Source organism: Rhineura floridana, chromosome 6, assembly GCF_030035675.1.
Source record: "Rhineura floridana isolate rRhiFlo1 chromosome 6, rRhiFlo1.hap2, whole genome shotgun sequence".
In the NCBI taxonomy this organism is placed as follows: domain Eukaryota; kingdom Metazoa; phylum Chordata; class Lepidosauria; order Squamata; family Rhineuridae; genus Rhineura; species Rhineura floridana.
In genome coordinates, this window is record NC_084485.1 from 102,237,351 (window position 1) to 102,256,696 (window position 19,346).

The following is a 19,346-nucleotide window of genomic DNA, read 5'->3' on the forward strand; positions in this document are numbered from 1 at the left end:
CTATGCACAACCTTAAAACCTTAAAAGGCACTTAAAAATCTAAAAACAATTTAAAATAATACAAATAATAATATAAAACAATAAAACAAGCCTTGTAAAGCCCAATCCTAAACACCTTCTATCCCAAAAGCCTGTCGGAATAAAAAAGTCTTTACTTGCTGATGGAAGGATGGCAAGGAGGGGGCCATTCGTGCCTCCCTAGGAAGGGAGTTCCAGAACCTAGGAGCAGCCACCGAGAAGGCCCTATCTCGTGTCCCCACCAGTCTCACTTGCGAGGGTGTTGGGACTGAGAGAAGGGCCTCTCCTGAAGATCTCAGGGCCCGGGCAGGCTCGTATAGGGAGATACAGTCTGACAAATAGCCTGGACCTGGGCCGTATAAGGCTTTAAAGGTCAAAACCAGCTTTGAATTGTGACCGGAAACAAACTGGCAGCCAGTGGAGCTGTTGTAACAAGGGAGTTATATGGTCCCTGTAACCAGCCCCTGTTAACACTCTGGCTGCAGCTCTTTGTACCAGTTTAAGTTTCCGAACAGTCTTCAAAGGCAGCCCCATGTAGAGCGCGTTACAGTAGTCTAAACGGGATGGCATTTGTATTCTAATACTGGCACAAAACTTTTTGGATTGCAAAAAGTATACTGAACTCCAATGTTTATTCTGGCCCATAATATAAAGAGAAACGTTTGAGTTTATTAAAATTTATTTTTTATTTATTTTTTATTCCAGCCTTAAATCCAAAGGTTCCCAGGGCAGTACATAACAATATATTAAAATTCACAAATCAGTACAAGAGCTACAAAGCCGACAAATATCAGAACAAAACATCAACATACCAAGAAGTCCAAAATGAGACAATCCAGCAGCCATCCTCTTACATTAGTCAAAACCAAAAGCCTGGGAAAATAAATGCATCTTAGACTACATTCAGACCATACATTTATTCTACTGTTATTCCACTTCACAGCATCATGGCTTTCCCAAAAGAATCTTGGAAAGTGTAGTTTGTGAAGTGTGCTGAGAGTTGTTAGGAGAGCCCTGTTCCCTTCACAGAGCTAAAATTTCCAGAGTTCTCTGGGAAGACGGACTGACTGTTAAACTACTCTGGCAATTGTAGCTCTGGGAGCAGAATGGGAGTCACCTCTCGGCATCCTTCACAAACTACACTTCCCAGAATTCTTTGGGGGAAGCCATGACTGCTTAAAATGGAATAATGGTGGATTAAATGTCTGGTGTGAATGTGACTTTAATATGGCTGCTAAAAATAGATAGTGTGTAGGACAACCGTAACTCTATTGGACGGAGTTCCACATTTGGGTTCCACAACATTGTTTTGCTCAATGTGAATTTTGCTTTGAGATTTCTCATGTGTTATTTTATTTTACTTCTCTTTAGGGAATTCCGCGTTCAAGAAGGAAAAGTTGTAATTCCATTAGGAGTCACTGTCCATGGTGATGTGGTGGTTTCTGTTTACCATATGCGATCAACCATTGGGGGACGGCTTCAGGCTAAAGTATGATTTGATCTGTCTGTTGAATGTAAAGCTAAATATGTGGGAAGGTTAGCTGACTGACCCCAAATACTTTAATACTGTAGCGAGATAACAATGGGATGTAAAAATCTTAAGGCACTATGAGCGGATCAAAAACAGCTGTTGAAGCCAAAAAAAAGAAAAGAAAAGAAAAGCCAGCTGAACAATAGGTTCCTGATGTGTTTCAAATTATTGTCTTTTTATCAAGGGAAACAGTTCTCATTTTTTCTTGAAAAAAACTGCTTGGGGCTGCTCCTGTTTCACCTCATCTAAGCACACCTCTCTGCAGTAAATAAGCGTTCTACCCCCAAAACTTTAAAATCTAGGAGATATAGAAGTGAAATCAAAGAGATGCAATAATGCTGCTTACTGAAATCTGCTTGGTAATTTGTTTTTGTCTAATAATAGAGCTGAAGGAGTATTGATCCTACTTTAGACTGCAGTGTGGTTCAGACATTTGGGTTGGCCTTTCTGTAACATTCTCATTGGACAAACTGGAATCTTCACAAAGCTATTTCCTTCTGTATTCACACACAAATTATTACTATGTATGATCCATGCCTTTTCAAAAGGGCTGGAAGGATCATGCAGAACTAAGTCAGAATTCATTTCATTGCTTGTAAGAGGAGAGATAGTAAATCAGTATTGTAAATAATTCTATCCCATGAACAATATCTTTCATTCATGTCTGGTTTCTGCTTGCCAACCTGCAAATTAGAGGGGAATATTTTATGACTCATTCACATATCTTATTGTACAAAACAGCTGTTACCTTATATGTAACCACTGTAAGCAATAAGTCAAACAGGGCAAGAGGAATTCCTGGGTTCCTATTTCTTTCCTCCACTTCCTAAAACATTTCACTGTGAGAATCACTGAAGCCTTAGGATTCTAGCATCCATAGTGTGCGTGTGTGTATATATATATATATATATATATATATATATATACATACTGTATATTCCTAACATTGGTCTGAAGTGGAATGTCTTCATCTTAATGCAGCATTTTCACACTTTGTTATAATGAATCATTCTGAATTGGCAAAATAACTGTTTAAGCCTCATAATAACAGATGTGCTGGTCTGACAAAAAAAATGCTCATGACACTTTTTTTGTAGATCTTTTTATATGCAATTTTTAAAAACCCTCTGTTGTCCTTGAAATGCAAGTCAGCTAGTTGAAAGAAAAGAGAGGCAAAAATATGGCTTACATAGGCTGATCATGGGTCGAATTGGAAGTTTCTGCAAGCAGAAGACACCTACACACAAGAAGGAATGGGGAGAAATTAGATTCCATTTGTATTTAAAGACAAAATTCACACTTCTGGGAACAATACTTGAACTAAAACACAGTCACCCTTTGAAATTTACACTTTTCTGAATATTGCAATGCAGTTATCCAGCCAAGTAATGTACAAGTATGCATATATGGGGCATAGTGTGCATATATATTAGTGAAAATAATATACAAAAATGCATTATTATATGGAAGATTGCTTTGCAAAAATGTGTACATGGGGAAATTGCATATTAACATGTGTGTATTAGGAGAAATTAGTACTAAAATTCTGATGAATTTTCATGCAGGCTTTTTTAAATAAAATCACAAACTGAGAGAAACTCATCCCGACACAAAGAGGCATGCCCAGTTTTGCAAATTTCTCCCTCTAGCTGCAGTATCACATTCCGTGTCATTCCCGAGGGTTTCCCCATCCTCCCAGCAGTTTTTTTGGGTGGTATGCAGTGATAAAGAGGAGGGAAAGTCATGTTTTGTGAGTGGATCCTTTATTCATGGATATCTCCATTCAGCACTTTGTGTTCTTCCTGTTTCTGAAAACATGTCCAGAGGAATGGAAAAAAGTTGGTAGAAAATAAGGGTACCATTTCAGCATTTCCGTTCAATACAGAGAGATGCATTGGGAGTTGGATTGTTTTTCAGTCCAGGGGCTGTCAAATTTTAGGGTCGGTGGGAACATTTGGATTTTTGATAGTGTGCCATGGGTGCCAGTCACACTGTGTCTGCCATGGAGACATGGCATAACACAAAATGTTTGTTGCATCTTAAAAAGCAGAAAAAGAGACACAACCACAAAATGGTGCAAGCATGTCCACCCCATCAATGTGAAAAAGGCACCTACATCAGCCACAGCTATGGCTGCTCACAGAGAGAAGCTCTTTGCACATCTTCTCTGTTCAGGAGGGATGGGAGGGTGAGTGTCCAGTCCTGGAGTCCAAGAAAATGTAACTATATTTAAGGGGATGTGTTCAGTGTAGGAGAGACCGAACCAGTGCAAACATGAATAGAGCAGGAAGAACAAACAGTCTCTTGTCAAATGTGGATTTTTGAGGGGATATTTACTAAAACATAAGAGGTACTGACAGGCACACTGGTGCCATGTTGGCAATGCCTGCTAGCCTGACACAATCAAGGCACACATGGAATAGTGTCAGGTGTGCATTTTGTGCATTTCATGCATCTAGTGATGCTCCGGCACTCAGAACTGATGACACTTCTAGCAGCAAATTTAAAGAAAATACATTTTATTGTATTGCACTGAAAATTTTGCTAGTATGGAATTCTGAACTGCCAAGAAAATATTAGAACTAATTTAAGGCTTGTTTTTACTGTCTATAGCAATAACATTAGTGAAGTAGAACTAAATGGCTAGTTCCTGCATCCTATAAATCTAAGATTAGTTTTGTGGTTTGTTTGCTCTTTAATATCAAAATTTTGGTTTTAACATTTTCTTTTAGATGACAAATACACAAATATTCCAGATTCAGTTTCACACTGGATTCATAGCCCTGGGAACAACGATGTTAAAATTTACTAAGTAAGTATCCTGCAACAACTAGAGATGATACTGTGTGCTGATTAGTAAAGTACATAGCTGCTTATGGATTGTGAGAACATAAGGAAGAGATGCCTATTTTAACAGACATCTAAGGGGTCTGGCTGAATGAAGTACATATAGCTTTCTATTTATCTTAATACAATTCAGTGCAAAAGCAATGCTTGCTTTTAAGACCCCTTCCACTAAAGGTGTGGACCGTAGACAGAGAAGTTTCCCATTTCATCCCATGACTTCAGCTATATTCGAGTTCCTTTTGAAGGCCTGCAAAGGCACAGAAACACAATCCACAGAGAAGTGTGTATACTTTCCTGGTTGTCATAGATCCACCTTATAATGCCTCAAGATCATGTTCCTTAATGAATGAATATTCTAAAATAAATTGGGAAATTCTTGCCTTCTAGATAGTGTACTTTTGCTGGTGAATGTTCCATACATGAAAATGCGTTCCACACATGAAAATGCTTCAATTCTCCCAATAGTAAATTGGATGCTTTTGAAGTTGTTGTTGTTGTTGTTATGTGCCTCCAAGTCTACTACGACTTATGGCAACCCTATGAATCAGTGACCTCCAAGAGCATCTGTCATGAACCACCCTGTTCAGATCTTGTAAGTTCAGGTCTGCGGGTTCCTTTATGGAATCAATCCATCTCTTGTTTGTTCTTCCTCTTTTTCTACTGCCTTCTGTTTTTCCCAGCATTATTGTCTTTTCTAGTGAATCATGTCTTCTCATTATGTGTCCAAAGTATGATAACCTCAGTTTCATCATTTTAGCTTCTAGTGATAGTTCTGGTTTAATTTGTTCTAACACCCAATTATTTGTCTTTTTCGCAGTCCATGGTATGCGCAAAGCTCTTCTCCAACACCAGATTTCAAATGAGTTGATTTTTGTCTTATCCGCTTTTTTCACTGTCCAACTTTCACATCCATACATAGAGATCGGAAATACCATGGTCTGAATGATCCTGACTTTAGTGTTCAGTGATACATCTTTACATTTGAGAACCTTTTCTAGTTCTCTCACAGCTGCCCTCCCCAGTCCTAGCCTTCTTCTGATTTCTTGATTATTGTCTCCATTTTGGTTAATGATTGTGCCAAGGTATTGATAATCCTTGACAAGTTCAGTGCCCTCATTGTCAACTGTAAAGTTGCATAAATCTTCTGTTGTCATTACTTTAGTCTTTTTGATGTTTAGCTGTAGTCCTGCTTTTGTGCTTTCCTCTTTAACTTTCATCAGCATTCGTTTCAAATCATTACTGGTTTCTGCTAGTAGTATGGTATGGTCTGCATATCTTAAATTATTGATATTTCTCCCTCCAATTTTCACACCTCCTTCATCTTGGTACAATCCTGCTTTCCGTATGATATGTTCTGCGTACAGATTAAATAAATAGGGTGATAAAGTACATCCCTGTCTCACACCCTTTCCGATGGGGAACCAATCGGTTTCTCCACATTCTGTCCTAACAGTAGCCTCTTCTGCAGAGCATAGGTTGCGCATCAGGACAATCAGATGCTGTGGCACCCCCATTTCTTTTAAAGCATTCCATAGTTTTTCATGATCTACACAGTCAAAGGCTTTGGTGTAATCTATAAAGCACAGGATGATTTTCTTCTGAAATTCCTTTGTCCGTTCCATTATCCAACGTATGTTTGCGATATGATCTCTCACATTCCATGTTCCTATTGTGTGCATTGTACAACTTCGGACTCTCCTTTCGCATCTGTGTGCATCAGCCTCTGGGCTTCCTTTTGGCTTTGACCCAGCTGTGTCATTGGTCACAGCGCTACTCGTACTTGTCCTTTGTTCTTCCCCAGTAGCTCGGTGAGTGCCTTCTGACCTGGGGGTCTCATTTTCCAGCACTATCTCGTGTTGCATTTTGGATACTCTGTTCATAGGGTTTTCGTGGTAAGAGATATTCAGAGGTGGTTTACCATTGCCTTCCTCTGAGTTTGGATGCATCTTAGTCTGGTGTCTCAGCTTTGACCATTCTGCCTTGGGTGCCCCTGCTAGGAGTCTAGCTTTGCTTTGCTTTGCTCTCAGCTTCTTCAACACACTCAAACCCCCTCACCACGTTAAGGTGTGCATCCTAGAGAGGGGCTTTTGAAGTTAGGGCTGTGATAAAACACTTATGGGAAATTCTTATTTTTTTCTCCCCTGGACTTAACTGTAACCCAAGAGGCCCTCAAGCTCTAAGGTTATACTTCTGTCCTAAGGCAGGATCATCCATACAAGTCATGCATATCACCTTGAATGTTTAAGAAGCAAGTGGTTAGTGAGACTAGCCAAAGTGCACTACTCCAGGTGCCTGCAAAGAAGGTAGGTTAGATGATTCAAGTAAGCCAGCCAGACACAAACTACAGTGACTAATGACTACATACTGATACAGGAACATGTGAAGCAATTCTTGCATGTAGAGAAGCTTGTGATAGCTATAGCAGAGATCTGCTCTGTCCGTTGTCAAGCTTCCACAGAACCCCATTCCAGTCCTTTCAGCCATGACTCTCTTGTTTCGCCTTGTGTCTGAAGAAGGCAGACACTGCCCAGGTGAATGAGTAAGTAAGTGTTGGTGGCAATGGCAGCAGGGCTGCTAAATGGGCTAGAACAGGGATAGCTGTGGTAATTGCCAGAACTTCATCTGCTGCACCTAGCCCAAGGCTTCTAAGCATGTTGGGACAGGTTCAAGGTTTCTGAAGTTGCAGAAAGGAGCCTTTTTCTGTAATCTATTTATTGCATCACAACATGTCTTGAGCTTTTAATCGGGGAGAATGTTAAAAGTGAATTAACTCTCCTTTTATATGTTCACAGAGGAACATTATATCTCCTTTCTCTGTGGATCACTATGAAATAATTCTTGAACCCAATTGAACTGTTTTCTGGTACTACAAATCCAAGCCATCCTCCTCTTTTGTGACCAGAAAATTCTTCTGAGATTTCAGATACTTAGATATTGAGTACGAAGCCAAAACATTAACTGAATTTCTCCAAGGGAAGTTTTTATTGGTGTTCCTGTCCACTAGGATACAACACTCTATATATGTAATGCAAAGTCAGTTTTATTATTTCAGTTATATCAAGTAACTTCTTTGTGTTTATCACATTCAGGCTCAAGATTTGATTTTAACAGGTCATCTTCAGACTGTTTTATTTTAATTTGAAGAACTTTCTGTCAATGTTTAGACCTGAGTTGGATGCCTGTGACTCGTCAGATAAATATCCTCAGCTCTTTCATGTCATACTGGAGATAGAAATAGATTCTACTGACAGACAGACTGACCTGACTCCTCCATGGGAGAACTTCACAACAAAAGATATCAACCCAAGCATTCTTTTCTCATCGCATCAGGAACACCAGGACACCCTTGCCCTGGCAGGTAAGAGGTTTTGTGTAGCAGTCTTGGCTTTAATGAAAATGCCAAGGTTTCACTTTCAAGGTTTCAGTTTCACTTTCACTCATCTTTCATATGTTTTGACTCTTTGTACGTTATAGGTAGAGGCTCTGTAGATGCATCACAAGATAACCTTAAGAATGCTGGACAAGGTGCATTTTTGTCATCCCTCAGCTGGCAAGGTATATTAAGATTTCTGCTTGGGTAACATATGTTTCAGAATTCATAATCCACATATTAGTTTTCTTTCATTCCTTATCTCATTGCCTGATTCCAAGGAGCTTGGGAACATTGCGTTCACATAGTCCCATGGCAGCATATAAGCATTTTCCTGACTCACAGGAATGATTGGCTAGTGCGTGCACATGCATAGTATTCAATGGGCTCATCACACTTTACAGAACTTTTGGGATGTGGCTAAGTTCTGATGCCAGGCTCATTTTGTTCTCATTGTTACAGTTGGCTATAATATGTCCGTTGGAAAATCAATGTGCTACCAGTGTTTTTTCAGTTTTGTATATTTCACTGTATGTTTAACTAAAAGAACTTGGATTCAGTGTAAATGTTGCAATTGCTGATGAGTGTTTGGTTCCACATGTGGCTTGTGTAAAAATATGTATATAATTCCTGTACTGGGGGATCAACAGAACTACTAGCTAATCTTGAGCTATTTTGGACCACTTAGATCAAAAACTAGAGAGAAGCAGCTCTCATCCCAGTTCTGAGGATCGGGCGGCACTGGTACATGAAGAAAGTGAACAGTCAGATGATGAACTCTTATCCCTCTCCAGTCAGCACAGTAACACCAGCACTGACAAAATCCATGGGGCACCAAAGCACAGTAAGAAGCATCAAGATCCACCAGGCCCACAACCCCCAGAGGATGTCGACCTTTTAGGCTTGGATGGCAGTCCTATGAGCAAGAACTTCCAAGCAGCATCTGCAGCACCCCCATCTAATTCAGACTTGCTGAGTGATCTCTTTGGAGTTGGTAACTCTGGAGGACCAAGCCAAGGTGGACAAACAACTGTTGAGGATGTCTTTCATGTGAGTGCCACTGGATCTTCACAATCCACCCCACGACGGTCTGCAGCTTCAGCATCACCATCTTTGTCCCCAAGAGTTGGAGAAGGTAAAAACTCCTAATTGTGGCCCTTGGTTTTTTCGTTACTTCCAATTTATTTCTCAGCAGTCACTGCTAAATAGGATTCTCTGTGGACTAGGAATGGGGTGTGTGTGAAATACAGTTCAGTTCACATTTTAATGTAAACAACTTACACTTCCGAAAACAATATAGAAAGGAATATGTCCTTTGAAACTTGCACTCCATTGAATTTTGCAATACAGTTCTGATGACAAAATGTGTACAAAAATCTGTATATTAGAGGAAAGTGCATAAAATGCATATTCTTCTTCTTCATAATTAAATTTATATCCCATCCTTTTTCCCACTAGGAGCCCCCAGCAATACATTATATCAGGGGGAATTGCTTGCAAAAATGTGTATGTTAGAAATGCTGGCAAGTTTTCATGAGGACTTTTTTTCAAATGGGAAACTGATGTGGAAAAGTAGGAAACTGAACTTAAGACTGGAGAAATGAGAAACCTAATAAACAGTTTAGTTTTCCTAAAAGAGCATTTGTCTTTATTAGGATTCTGTGGTTGTTTAAGGGCTTTTCTGAGCAATCAAGATTCAGAGACGATAACTGTTAAGTTGGTGTAACAACCAAAGCCTCGGCTCTGAGAAATGTGATTGAAAGGAAACGTTCCTTATCAGATTTGGGACAATTCCCCCTTCCCTTGCAGCCCTGGTGATGTCCCATCCCACACTATTCAGGAAGGTCTCCTTACCCTCCAGAGAACCTTTTTGGTAGGTGCACACAGCTGTAGGGGTAATGGGAGGATGAGACAGTTCCCTTCCGTAAGCCTCCTTCCAATCGCAGTACCTCAATGGCCTGAAAGGCCCCTTCCAACTCTATGATTCTATGATTCTATAATTCTGCCTAGAACTCAAGCCTTTGTTTATGGAAACAAGGAATTCCTTGTACTGTCAGTTATAAACCCTTGATTATCTGAAGTCATTCTGGTCACTTGGTTTGTGTAAAACTGTGGAATTCCCCTAACCAGACAAACAGCCCTGCTATTGTTTACCTGATTCAGTGTCAGCCACATAATGTATGCCAAGGAGATAAGGCATGTTGTGACTGCTACTGGAACATGCTGAGCTTTTAGCGTGCAATCACAACTGCCAGTTTACCTTTGATTGTGACAGCATGCTAAATGGCTATTCTTGTTTAGCACATGCTGGCAGCAGTCATGTGACTCCCCCTCACCACCACCACCACCAGCCTGCATCATTGATTGTTATTGTTTCACTCAAGTGGCAACTGGGCAGGGGGGGGGGAGGTCATGTGGTTCTTTTTTCCATGTAAAAGTTTGCAACAAGAATCATTATTTGTATTAAACTCATCACATCATTCTGTCCTTTCTTTAAAAACAAAACAAACCCCAAAACTGGTTAAACAGCTACTGATATGCCATTAAAGATAATGCCTGCATAATCCTAATCCAATGCATGAAATTCAGACCCTGCCCAGACTTTTTTCAAATTGTCTTGGCCAGCATCCCTGACTCGCTTCTGTCCTTTTGACATTTTTCCTTTCTTCTTTACTCTCTGCTGTGTCCAGCCACCATTTCCCCAGGCCTCTGTTATCTTCCACATTTTTACCCATTTCTTATCCTGCCCCTGCGCTGTTTCTCTTCCTTCAGCTACCCTGCCCTTTAGGGCTTGTTCAGTACCATTGTGCATATCCCTAATTTTCTGGTGATGCAAAGCTCCTCCTATTTCTTGGTCCTATGTGAAGCTTTCTTCCACTCAATCTGACTCTTAACATACTTTACAAAAACTGCTTTGTACCAGTATTGTTGACATGTTCACCTTGAGCTGATGGAACATCCGAACATGACACCACAACACCTTGCAGGTGCATAGCCGGCAACATCCTTTTAAAAGGCTTTTTTTCTCTCTGTCAAGATTATTGTTCCTTAAATCTTCTAGCCTCTTAACTAAAGTTAGAAGATATTAGAAAACAGCCTAGTTAAAAGTGAACACAGAAAGCAGACAGGAGAAGAAAGTACTGAAATGCTAAGGAGCTAAATGTGAACAAACTCCTAGAAGTTGTGTAGCTAGTGAAATTTATGTACATTCTGGATAAAACAATCAAAAGAAATGAGAGCTGCAAAACAGAAGTGGGGTGGGATCCTAATGCAAAGCGAGGGTAAAAGTTGTAAAAGTTGCATAATCTTGGTGGCATGCCCAGCTTAGATGTTGCAAGCCTTCTGGTTATTATGAAGAGTTGTTTCTTGTTTTGATTGTTTGGGTGGGTGAGTCACAATTAAAACATCCTCCTATAAAGTCCCAGTTTCAAGCATGTGTGAAAGGAGGTTGTCACTCGGTTTACATCCCCTTCCTGCTTCCCCACCCCAAAGAGGGAAGATAAATGCAGAAGTGGCAATATGAGCCTTTGTCATCCATAGTTATTGAATTGACAGCATGCCTGTAATCTCCTCCCTATATATCCTATTTTTATGTACAGAAAAGTTAGGAGCAATATGGGATTGCTCTGGAGAAAAAGAATATAGCCTAAGAGTGGAATTTGGGGGTAAATGGGATGCATGTTTAATAAAACAAACATGATGTTCTTGCAGCAACTGCCTTTGACCCATTTGGGAGTAGTCCTAAGACAACTGCACCAGATCTTCTAGGCTCTTTTCTTGGTTCATCAAGTGCCACCACTGATCCATTCCTTCAAGGAGCACGGAGTCCTTCACCTACAGTGCAAGGAGACCCTTTTAACATGGGTAGGAAAGATTTCAAATGCCTGCCTTTTTGTTTTTGAATACAAACATTTAATGGTGGAAACCAACTCTTCCAAGACTTGCAGATTATTTGTAAACAGAATAAAGTAAAATAGTTTCTCTTCCAGTTTCTTCTATGGTTTGTAGGCCACAGATGTTGAGTAGTAAGATGTGGTTTTCATGTTTTGAAGTTAACAGGAACAAGCCACAGGCTCCTAATAGTTCACATAATATGAAATTGTTTGATATCCAGATATGTCTTGGACTGTACAGACTGTGTACTTCTCCACAAAAAGAGAATTAACTCTACAGTCTTATATACACGTATATAGGAGCAAACACCTGAACTCTGTGGTGCTTACTTCTGAACAAACTACATAGAATAAGGTTATATGGCATCAAAAACCATACTATTTTGAATTGTAGGTTTTATCTTACAAAAGAAGCTTGGAATATGCTGGAAGAAGTTATCTACAGGTTTCTCTGAGGGCTGCATGAGAACTTTCCCCAACTGTATAGTGAAGTATAAGTGGATATGAATTTCCCCCCAGGCTTCAAGCTTCATCTATACTTAATTTCTGGATAACTGGCTTGAAAAAATTGCTTGTACAAATTTCTAATAAAATGAGTAACCAATGTACACAGTGTTCTGTCAAAAGTATGAATATAGTGAAAAGTGCATATATTTGCTTATCTTCTCGAAAACACTGTCCATTAAGTGATGATGTTAAATAGAAAAACAGAAGATAAAAACAATTATTGGAAGATTTTCCCTTTAATTTTGAAAACCAATGTGTGTTAATAGGCTATTGTCTCCTTGTTTAGCTTCTTCTAGTACACCATCTGTTTCCATTCAACCAGATGTTTCAGATGATTGGGAATGGCCTAGCAAATCAGGTTTGTCTGAAACTAGTTTTTAACTTGTTGAAGATTATATGAACTGTATTCACATAGATTTATTTTAATATAAAGTAGACTGTGTGATGATAATTGCACAAATAAATACCTCTAATGGTTATTTAAAATGAACCGATCGAATTCATTTGTTTTTATCTGAACATAAAACATGCTAATCAAAGTTACCAAGAAGACTGTACCTCTACTCAGTCCAAACTAGCTGTGTCTGTGCATTTAACATGCATTTTAAGAAATGCAAATAGCCAATGTGACTGATGATTATTGGAATCACATTGGGGGAATGGGTGATTTAACCTTTTCCTCACCTACTGCTGTCCTGATGAACATCTATCCTCTGTAGCTGCTGTTTGCATTGGGAGGAAATTCCCCTGTGGATTAAACTTCCCCCTTCTTGTACCTATTGTGATCCTGATAATCATCACATTCCCCTAGAAGCTGCTATTTACATTTAAAATAGGCACATTCAATGCAAAGATGCGTTTAATACCACATTTAGCTTGGCCTCCTGAAACAAAATCTCACACGCAGGCAAAAAGAAGCCTAAGCTTTAAGCAAAAATTCCTCAAAGATGTTTCAAAAGTCTGAACAAAATGTAATATTATTGCACACAGAGATTCCAAATTTCCAACTATCTTTGTGCATGCCTAAATAGTGCATGCCTAAATAGGGTGCCTAGCAGGGGCACCCAAGGCGGAATGGTCAAAGCTGAGACACCAGACTAAGATGCATCTAAACTCAGAGGAAGGCAATGGTAAACCACCTCTGAATACCTCTTACCACAAAAACCCTATGAACAGAGAATCCAAGATAGTGTAGGAAGATGAGACCCCCCAGGTCAGAAGGCACTCACTGAGCTACTGGGGTAGAACAAAGGACAAGCATGAGAAGCACTGTGACCAATGACACAGCTGGGTCAAAGCCGAAAGGAAGCCTAGAGGCTGATGCACACAGATGCGAAAGGAGAGTCCGGAGTTGTACGACGCACACAATAGGAACATGGAATGTGAGAAGCATTAACCAGGGAAAGTTAGAAATTGTCAAGCAAGAAATGGAATGTATCAACATTACAATACTTGGCGTGAGTGAATTAAAATGGACGGGAATAGGACATTTTCAATCAGGCAACTACAAAATATTTTATGCAGGAAATGAGAAATTAAGAAGAAACGGGGTTGCTTTAATAGTGAGAACTGATGTAGCAAAAGCAATCAGAGCTATAAGGCAAGGTCTGAGTGAGTTATATCAATGAGATTTAACGAGAAACCTATTAACATAACCATCATCCAAGTCTACGGTCCAATGGCAAACGCAGAAGAGGAATTGGAGAGATTTTATGCAGAAGTACTGGAAGAAATTGATCACACACCAAAACAAGATGTGCTGATAATCATGGGGGACTGGAATGCAAAAGCAGGGAACACAGAACTAGGAATTGTGGTGAAATGGGGCTTAGGAGATAGAAATGAAGCAGGAGACTAATTGAATTCTGTGAAGCCAATGATTTGTTCCTTTCAAATACATCCTTTGAGCAACCGAAAAGACAACTGTACATGTGGACATCATCAAATGGTCAATATGGGAATCAAATCGATTATATAATTGGAAGCAGAAGATGGAGAAGTTCCATACTTTCTGCAAAAACAAGACCAGGAGCAGACTGCTGTACGGATCATGAACTGGTAATATCGAAAATCAGAGTAAAGCTAAAGAAGAACAACAAAGCACTCATAATGCCAAAATACAATTTAAATAACATCCCAGAAGAATATAAGGAACAGATTTGAGGCTTTAAACATAGTTGACAGAGAACCAGAGGAACTATGAAGTGAAGTCAGAGGGAAGGATGCAAAAAGACAATACCTCTCCTTAAAAAGAAAGACCTCAATGGATGACTGAAGAAACTCTTAAAATGGTTAAAGAGAGAAGGAAAGCAAAAGGAGACAGAAACACGGTTAGAACTCTAAATGCAACAATACAGCGACCAGTATGTAGGGACAAGGAGAACTATTACAATAGTTATTGTATAGAAATACAAGAGGACAACAAAAAGGGTAGAACAAGAGCCCTATTCCAAAAGATTAGAGAAATTAAAGGTAAATTTAAACCGTGAGTAGGGATGTTGAATAATCAACAGGGGACACACTGACTGACCGAGATGAAATAGAAGGAAGATGGAAGCAATACACTTAAGAACTCTATAAAAGAGATGCAAGGATGACAGATTCATGGAGGAACCGTATGATGAAGAACTAGAAATTTTAGAATGTGAGGTGAAAGCTCCTCTTAAAATACTTGGAAGAAACAAATCATCAGGAACAGATGGCATACCAATAGAGTTGCTGCAAGCTATTGAGACTGAATCTGTCCAAATTTTGACAAAAAATTGTCAACAAATATGGAAAACTAAACAATGGCCCACAGACTGGAAGTGTTCAATATACATCCCAATTCCACAGAAAGGGGATCCCAGGGAATGCAGTAATTATTGAACTATTGCCTTAATATCCCATGCAAGTAAAGTAATGCTCAAGATTCTACAACAAAGGCTTTTACCATATGTGGAGCGAGAAATGCCAGAGGTCCAAGCTGGATTTAGAAAGGGCAGAGGCACCAGAGATCATATGGCAAACATACGTTGGATAATGGAATGGACCAAGGAATTTCAGAAGGAAATCACCTGGTGTTTATAGAGCACAGCAAAGTCTTTGATTGTGTAGATCATGAAAAACTATGGAATGCTTTAAAAGAAATGGGGATGCTACAGCATCTGATTGTCCTGATGCGCAACCTATACATGGTAAAATCATTTCTGTCTTATTTATTATTTATTATTTGATTTATATCCCACCCTCCCACCTTGAAGGAGCCCAGGGTGGCACTAAAAACACTTTAAAATATCATAAAAACAGACTTTACAAGTATGTTACTGGGATGTCTTTTTTTTTGAGCTGACCAATTAATAACATACAGCAGATTTATATTTATTTTAGATCTGAGGTTATTAAATGACATTTTATAAGCTTTCTGTTTTTCTTAGGTGGTCAACATGTGGGGAGCAAATCAGCTGCCACCAGCCCTACGGGGTCACTACATAGTACTCCTACACATCAAGTCAAGCCACAAACACTGGATCCTTTTGCTGACTTGGGGGCACTTGGTGCAAATCTAGCAGGTTAGATTAAAATGAAAATTGACTAGTATGGGTAGCCAAAAACATGGATAATGAGATGTGCATTTTACACAGGGTAATGAAAGGGGATCAGTGAATTGCTCTGTGGTTCAATTAACTTCTTTTGTGCTTCTACAGAATCTATAGCCATTGCAAACCCATGCATGGCAGGCAAGCAAATACTGTTGGAACTGCATGTGCTGGCCCTGTAGAGTATTGTTGTTGCTGTATTAAAAATAGAATAATAGAATAGTAGAGTTGGAAGGGGCTTATAAGGCCATCAGGTCCAATACCCTGCTCAATGCAGGAATCCAAATCAAAGCATTCTTGACAGATGGCTGTCCAGCTGCCTCTTGAATACCTCCAGTGTTGAAGAGCCCACTATCTCTCTAGGTAATTGGTTCCATTGTCATATGGCTCTAACAGTTAGGACGTTTTTTCTGATGTTCAGTTGAAATCTGGCTTCTTGCATTCAACTTTTACTCAACTTTTGTTTTATCTTTTTATGGGCAATGGGAAGGTAGTCTGAAAAAGATTGTAAGGATGGGTATATTAGGCAGAGAAGGGCTTTAAAATGTGTTTGCAACAAGATCCAGAAAGTAAGATATGCCAGGTCTATGTGGGTAAATTAATATAGATTGGTGGTTTGATTTTTTGTTATGTGCCTTCAAGTCCATTACAATTTATGGCGACCCTATGAATCAATGACCTCCAAGAGCATCTGTCGATTAGACTGCCAATAAGGTACTTGGACTGGTGCGTGCAACCACTTCCGTACTGGATCCTTGCCCCTCTTGGCTAGTGAAAGCTGCCAGGGTTGGAACTGCCGGCTGGGCCAGGGAAGTGATAAATGCCTCCTTGAGAGAGGGAGTGGTCCCCTGCTGTCTGAAAGAGGCGGTGGTGAGACCACTCCTGAAGAAACCTTCCTTGGACCCAGATAATCTGAACAACTACAGACCGGTTGCGAATATCCCATTTTTGGGCAAGGTTCTAGAGCGTGTGGTTGCCAACCAGCTCCAGGTACTCTTGGATGAAACCGATTATCTTGATCCATTTCAATCCGGTTTTAGGCCCAGTTTCGGCACTGAAACAGCCTTGGTCGTCCTGTATGATGACCTATGTCGGGAGAGGAACGGGGGGAGTGTAACCCTGTTGATTCTGCTTGACCTCTCAGCTGCTTTTGATACCATTGACCATGGTATCCTTCTGGAGAGACTCTCGGAATTGGGAGTTGGAGGTACCGCTTGGCGGTGGCTCCGCTCCTACTTGGTGGATCGTCTCCAGAAGGTAGGGCTTGGGGAACATTACTCGATGCCCTGGACTCTCCATTGTGGAGTCCCGTAGGGATCGGTCCTGTCCCCTATGCTCTTTAACATCTATATGAAGCCGCTGGGAGCGGTCATCAGGAGCTTTGGAGTGCGTTGTCACCAGTATGCTGATGACATGCAACTCTATTTCTCCTTTTCATCTTCTTCAGGTGAGGCTGTTAATGTGCTGAACCGTTGCCTAGCCACGATAATGGACTGGATGAGAGCTAACAAACTGAAGCTCAATCCTGACAAGACTGAGACGCTGTTGGTGGGTGCCTTCTCGACCCAGGTGGTGGATGTTCAACCTGTTCTGGATGGGGTTACACTCCCCTGAAGGAACAGGTTCGTAGCTTGGGGGTCCTTTTCGATCCATTCCTGTCGCTTGAGGCTCAGGTGGCCTCGGTGGCACGGAATGCGTTCTACCATCTTCGGTTGGTAGCCCAGCTACGCCCCTATCTGGATAATGATGACCTCGCCTCAGTCGTCCATGCTCTGGTAACCTTGAGATTGGACTACTGCAATGCACTCTACGTGGGGCTGCCTTTGAAGACAATTCGGAAACTACAGCTAGTGCAAAACGCAGCAGCCAGACTGCTGACGAGGACCAGACGGTCCGCACATATAACACCTGTTCTGGCGCGTTTGCACTGGCTACCTATTTGTTTCCGGGCTAGATTCAAAGTGCTAGTTTTGACTTATAAAGCCTTACACGGTGCGGGACCACAATACCTTGCGGAACGACTCTCCCGCTATGAACCTACCCGCTCACTACGTTCAACATCTAAGGCCCTCCTCCGAGTCCCATCCCATAGGGTAGCTCGGAGGGCTGTTACTAGATCCAGGGCCTTTTCAGTGGTGGCCCCCGAATTATGGAACAGTCTCTCTGATGAGGTGCGCCTGGCGCCTACTCTTCTATCTTTTCGGCGCCAGGTTAAAACCTTTTTATTCTCCCAGGCATTTTAATGCTCAATGTTTAATGTTTATTGTTAAGTTAATTTTATACCAAGTGGTTAAATGCTCAAGCTGTATGTTTTTTAGTGATTTTATCTGATTTTTATTTTACTGTATTGTATTTTATTCCTTGCTGTGAACTGCCCAGAGAGCCATAGGCTAAGGGCGGTATAGAAATGGAATGAAATAAATAAATAAAAATATTGCATTTAATATGAAGTCTAAAAAGGACCTATCTGTCTGTACCTGATCCCACCACAGTTCAGATGAAAGAACTGTATTTTGGAATGGAATGAAGGATGTATAGCTATGCCTTCAAATGCTGACCTCTGATCTACAGTCCACAGGATTCTTTGGAGGAAGCCATGTGTTTTAAACGTATGGTGTGGATGTGATCCAAATCAGATTGTTGGTCCATCTGTCTCACTATTGTCTACACTGACTGGCAGCAATTCTCCAGGGTTTCAGGCAGGCAACATTCCTAGCAAGGCTGGCACCAGACTGCGGCAGGCCCTCAAAGGTGGCATGGCAGTGATGTGGGAAGCTGCTGGTGGTGGGGGTATTGCCTGGGACGGTGGCTCCCATTCTGTGATCCATGCGGAGCAGGAGCTACACCTGTCCAGCCCTAGCCCCAGGGCCCCTCAGCCAGTGCCCAACCTGGCCACCCGTTGGCACCGGACCTGATTTCCAGTCCTGTCTGGACATGCTGGGGACTAGGGTCCTTCTGCATGCAAAGCAAGTGCTCTACCACTGAGCTATAATCCTTCTTCATGACTGTAAACATTTATAGGAAGAAGAGCTCTGCAGTATAGTAAAAATCCATACTCACCAGTATAAGACAGGAATACAATACAGCCTTGCAAGCAGGCCCTAACAGTATAGCAATATAACTGTGAGAAATAATGTCTTCTAACCCCTTGAAGGCTATAGTTCTTGTCCTTTCATTTTTACAGTAAGCCTTTTTTCCCTCTGATACTTCTGAATCTTGCTGTTTCTACTAAAAAGGCAGGTAGTGAAAGTGCAGAACTGATTTGTATTTTTCTTATTTCACCACTTACTGTTTGTCAGGAGAAAGTCACATATTTTCAAGTAACAGTAAGTAAAATAGGAAGTTTGTTAAAGAAAACATGAAAAGCAGTTTTGAAGATCTCTTGTGCTACTTGAGCACATGTGACTCATTTAATATGGGATAGGAAGCTAAAGAGAGCTATTGCACCAGTTTGTACATGCCTGCCGATGCATGTGAAAGTTTGGTATTCAAGCTTTATGCTCTGATATCTAGTAAGATTGATCACAGCAGGAACTTTCCCAAGGAATCTAGTATTTTCCTTTTTTTACCAGTTTCAAACAGTCTATAGTTGTTTGATCACG

The 19,346-nt window shown here is 40.6% G+C and overlaps 1 protein-coding gene and 1 long non-coding RNA gene across 9 annotated transcripts in view; one reads left to right on the top strand and one right to left on the bottom strand.

The window, feature by feature from the left end:
• DNAJC6 (DnaJ heat shock protein family (Hsp40) member C6) overlaps positions 1 to 19,346 on the top strand; it is a 96,272-nt gene that overhangs the window by 64,778 nt on the left and 12,148 nt on the right. For 6 of the 7 annotated variants that reach the window (XM_061633345.1, XM_061633344.1, XM_061633341.1 and 3 more), the window contains 8 exons: positions 1,390 to 1,507; positions 4,282 to 4,361; positions 7,561 to 7,754; positions 7,871 to 7,951; positions 8,455 to 8,901; positions 11,478 to 11,630; positions 12,453 to 12,524; positions 15,583 to 15,717. In XM_061633345.1, coding sequence (XP_061489329.1) covers positions 1,390 to 1,507; positions 4,282 to 4,361; positions 7,561 to 7,754; positions 7,871 to 7,951; positions 8,455 to 8,901; positions 11,478 to 11,630; positions 12,453 to 12,524; positions 15,583 to 15,717 — 1,280 coding nt within the window. The remainder of the gene's footprint in view (positions 1 to 1,389; positions 1,508 to 4,281; positions 4,362 to 7,560; positions 7,755 to 7,870; positions 7,952 to 8,454; positions 8,902 to 11,477; positions 11,631 to 12,452; positions 12,525 to 15,582; positions 15,718 to 19,346) is intronic. The other variant, XM_061633343.1, reaches the window with a different exon arrangement.
• LOC133387789 (uncharacterized) overlaps positions 731 to 19,346 on the bottom strand; it is a 34,976-nt gene continuing 16,360 nt past the window's right edge. For both annotated transcript variants that reach the window (XR_009763569.1, XR_009763568.1), the window contains 2 exons: positions 2,739 to 2,786; positions 731 to 2,232 (listed from right to left, as the gene is read on the bottom strand). This is a non-coding gene — a long non-coding RNA (uncharacterized LOC133387789). The remainder of the gene's footprint in view (positions 2,233 to 2,738; positions 2,787 to 19,346) is intronic.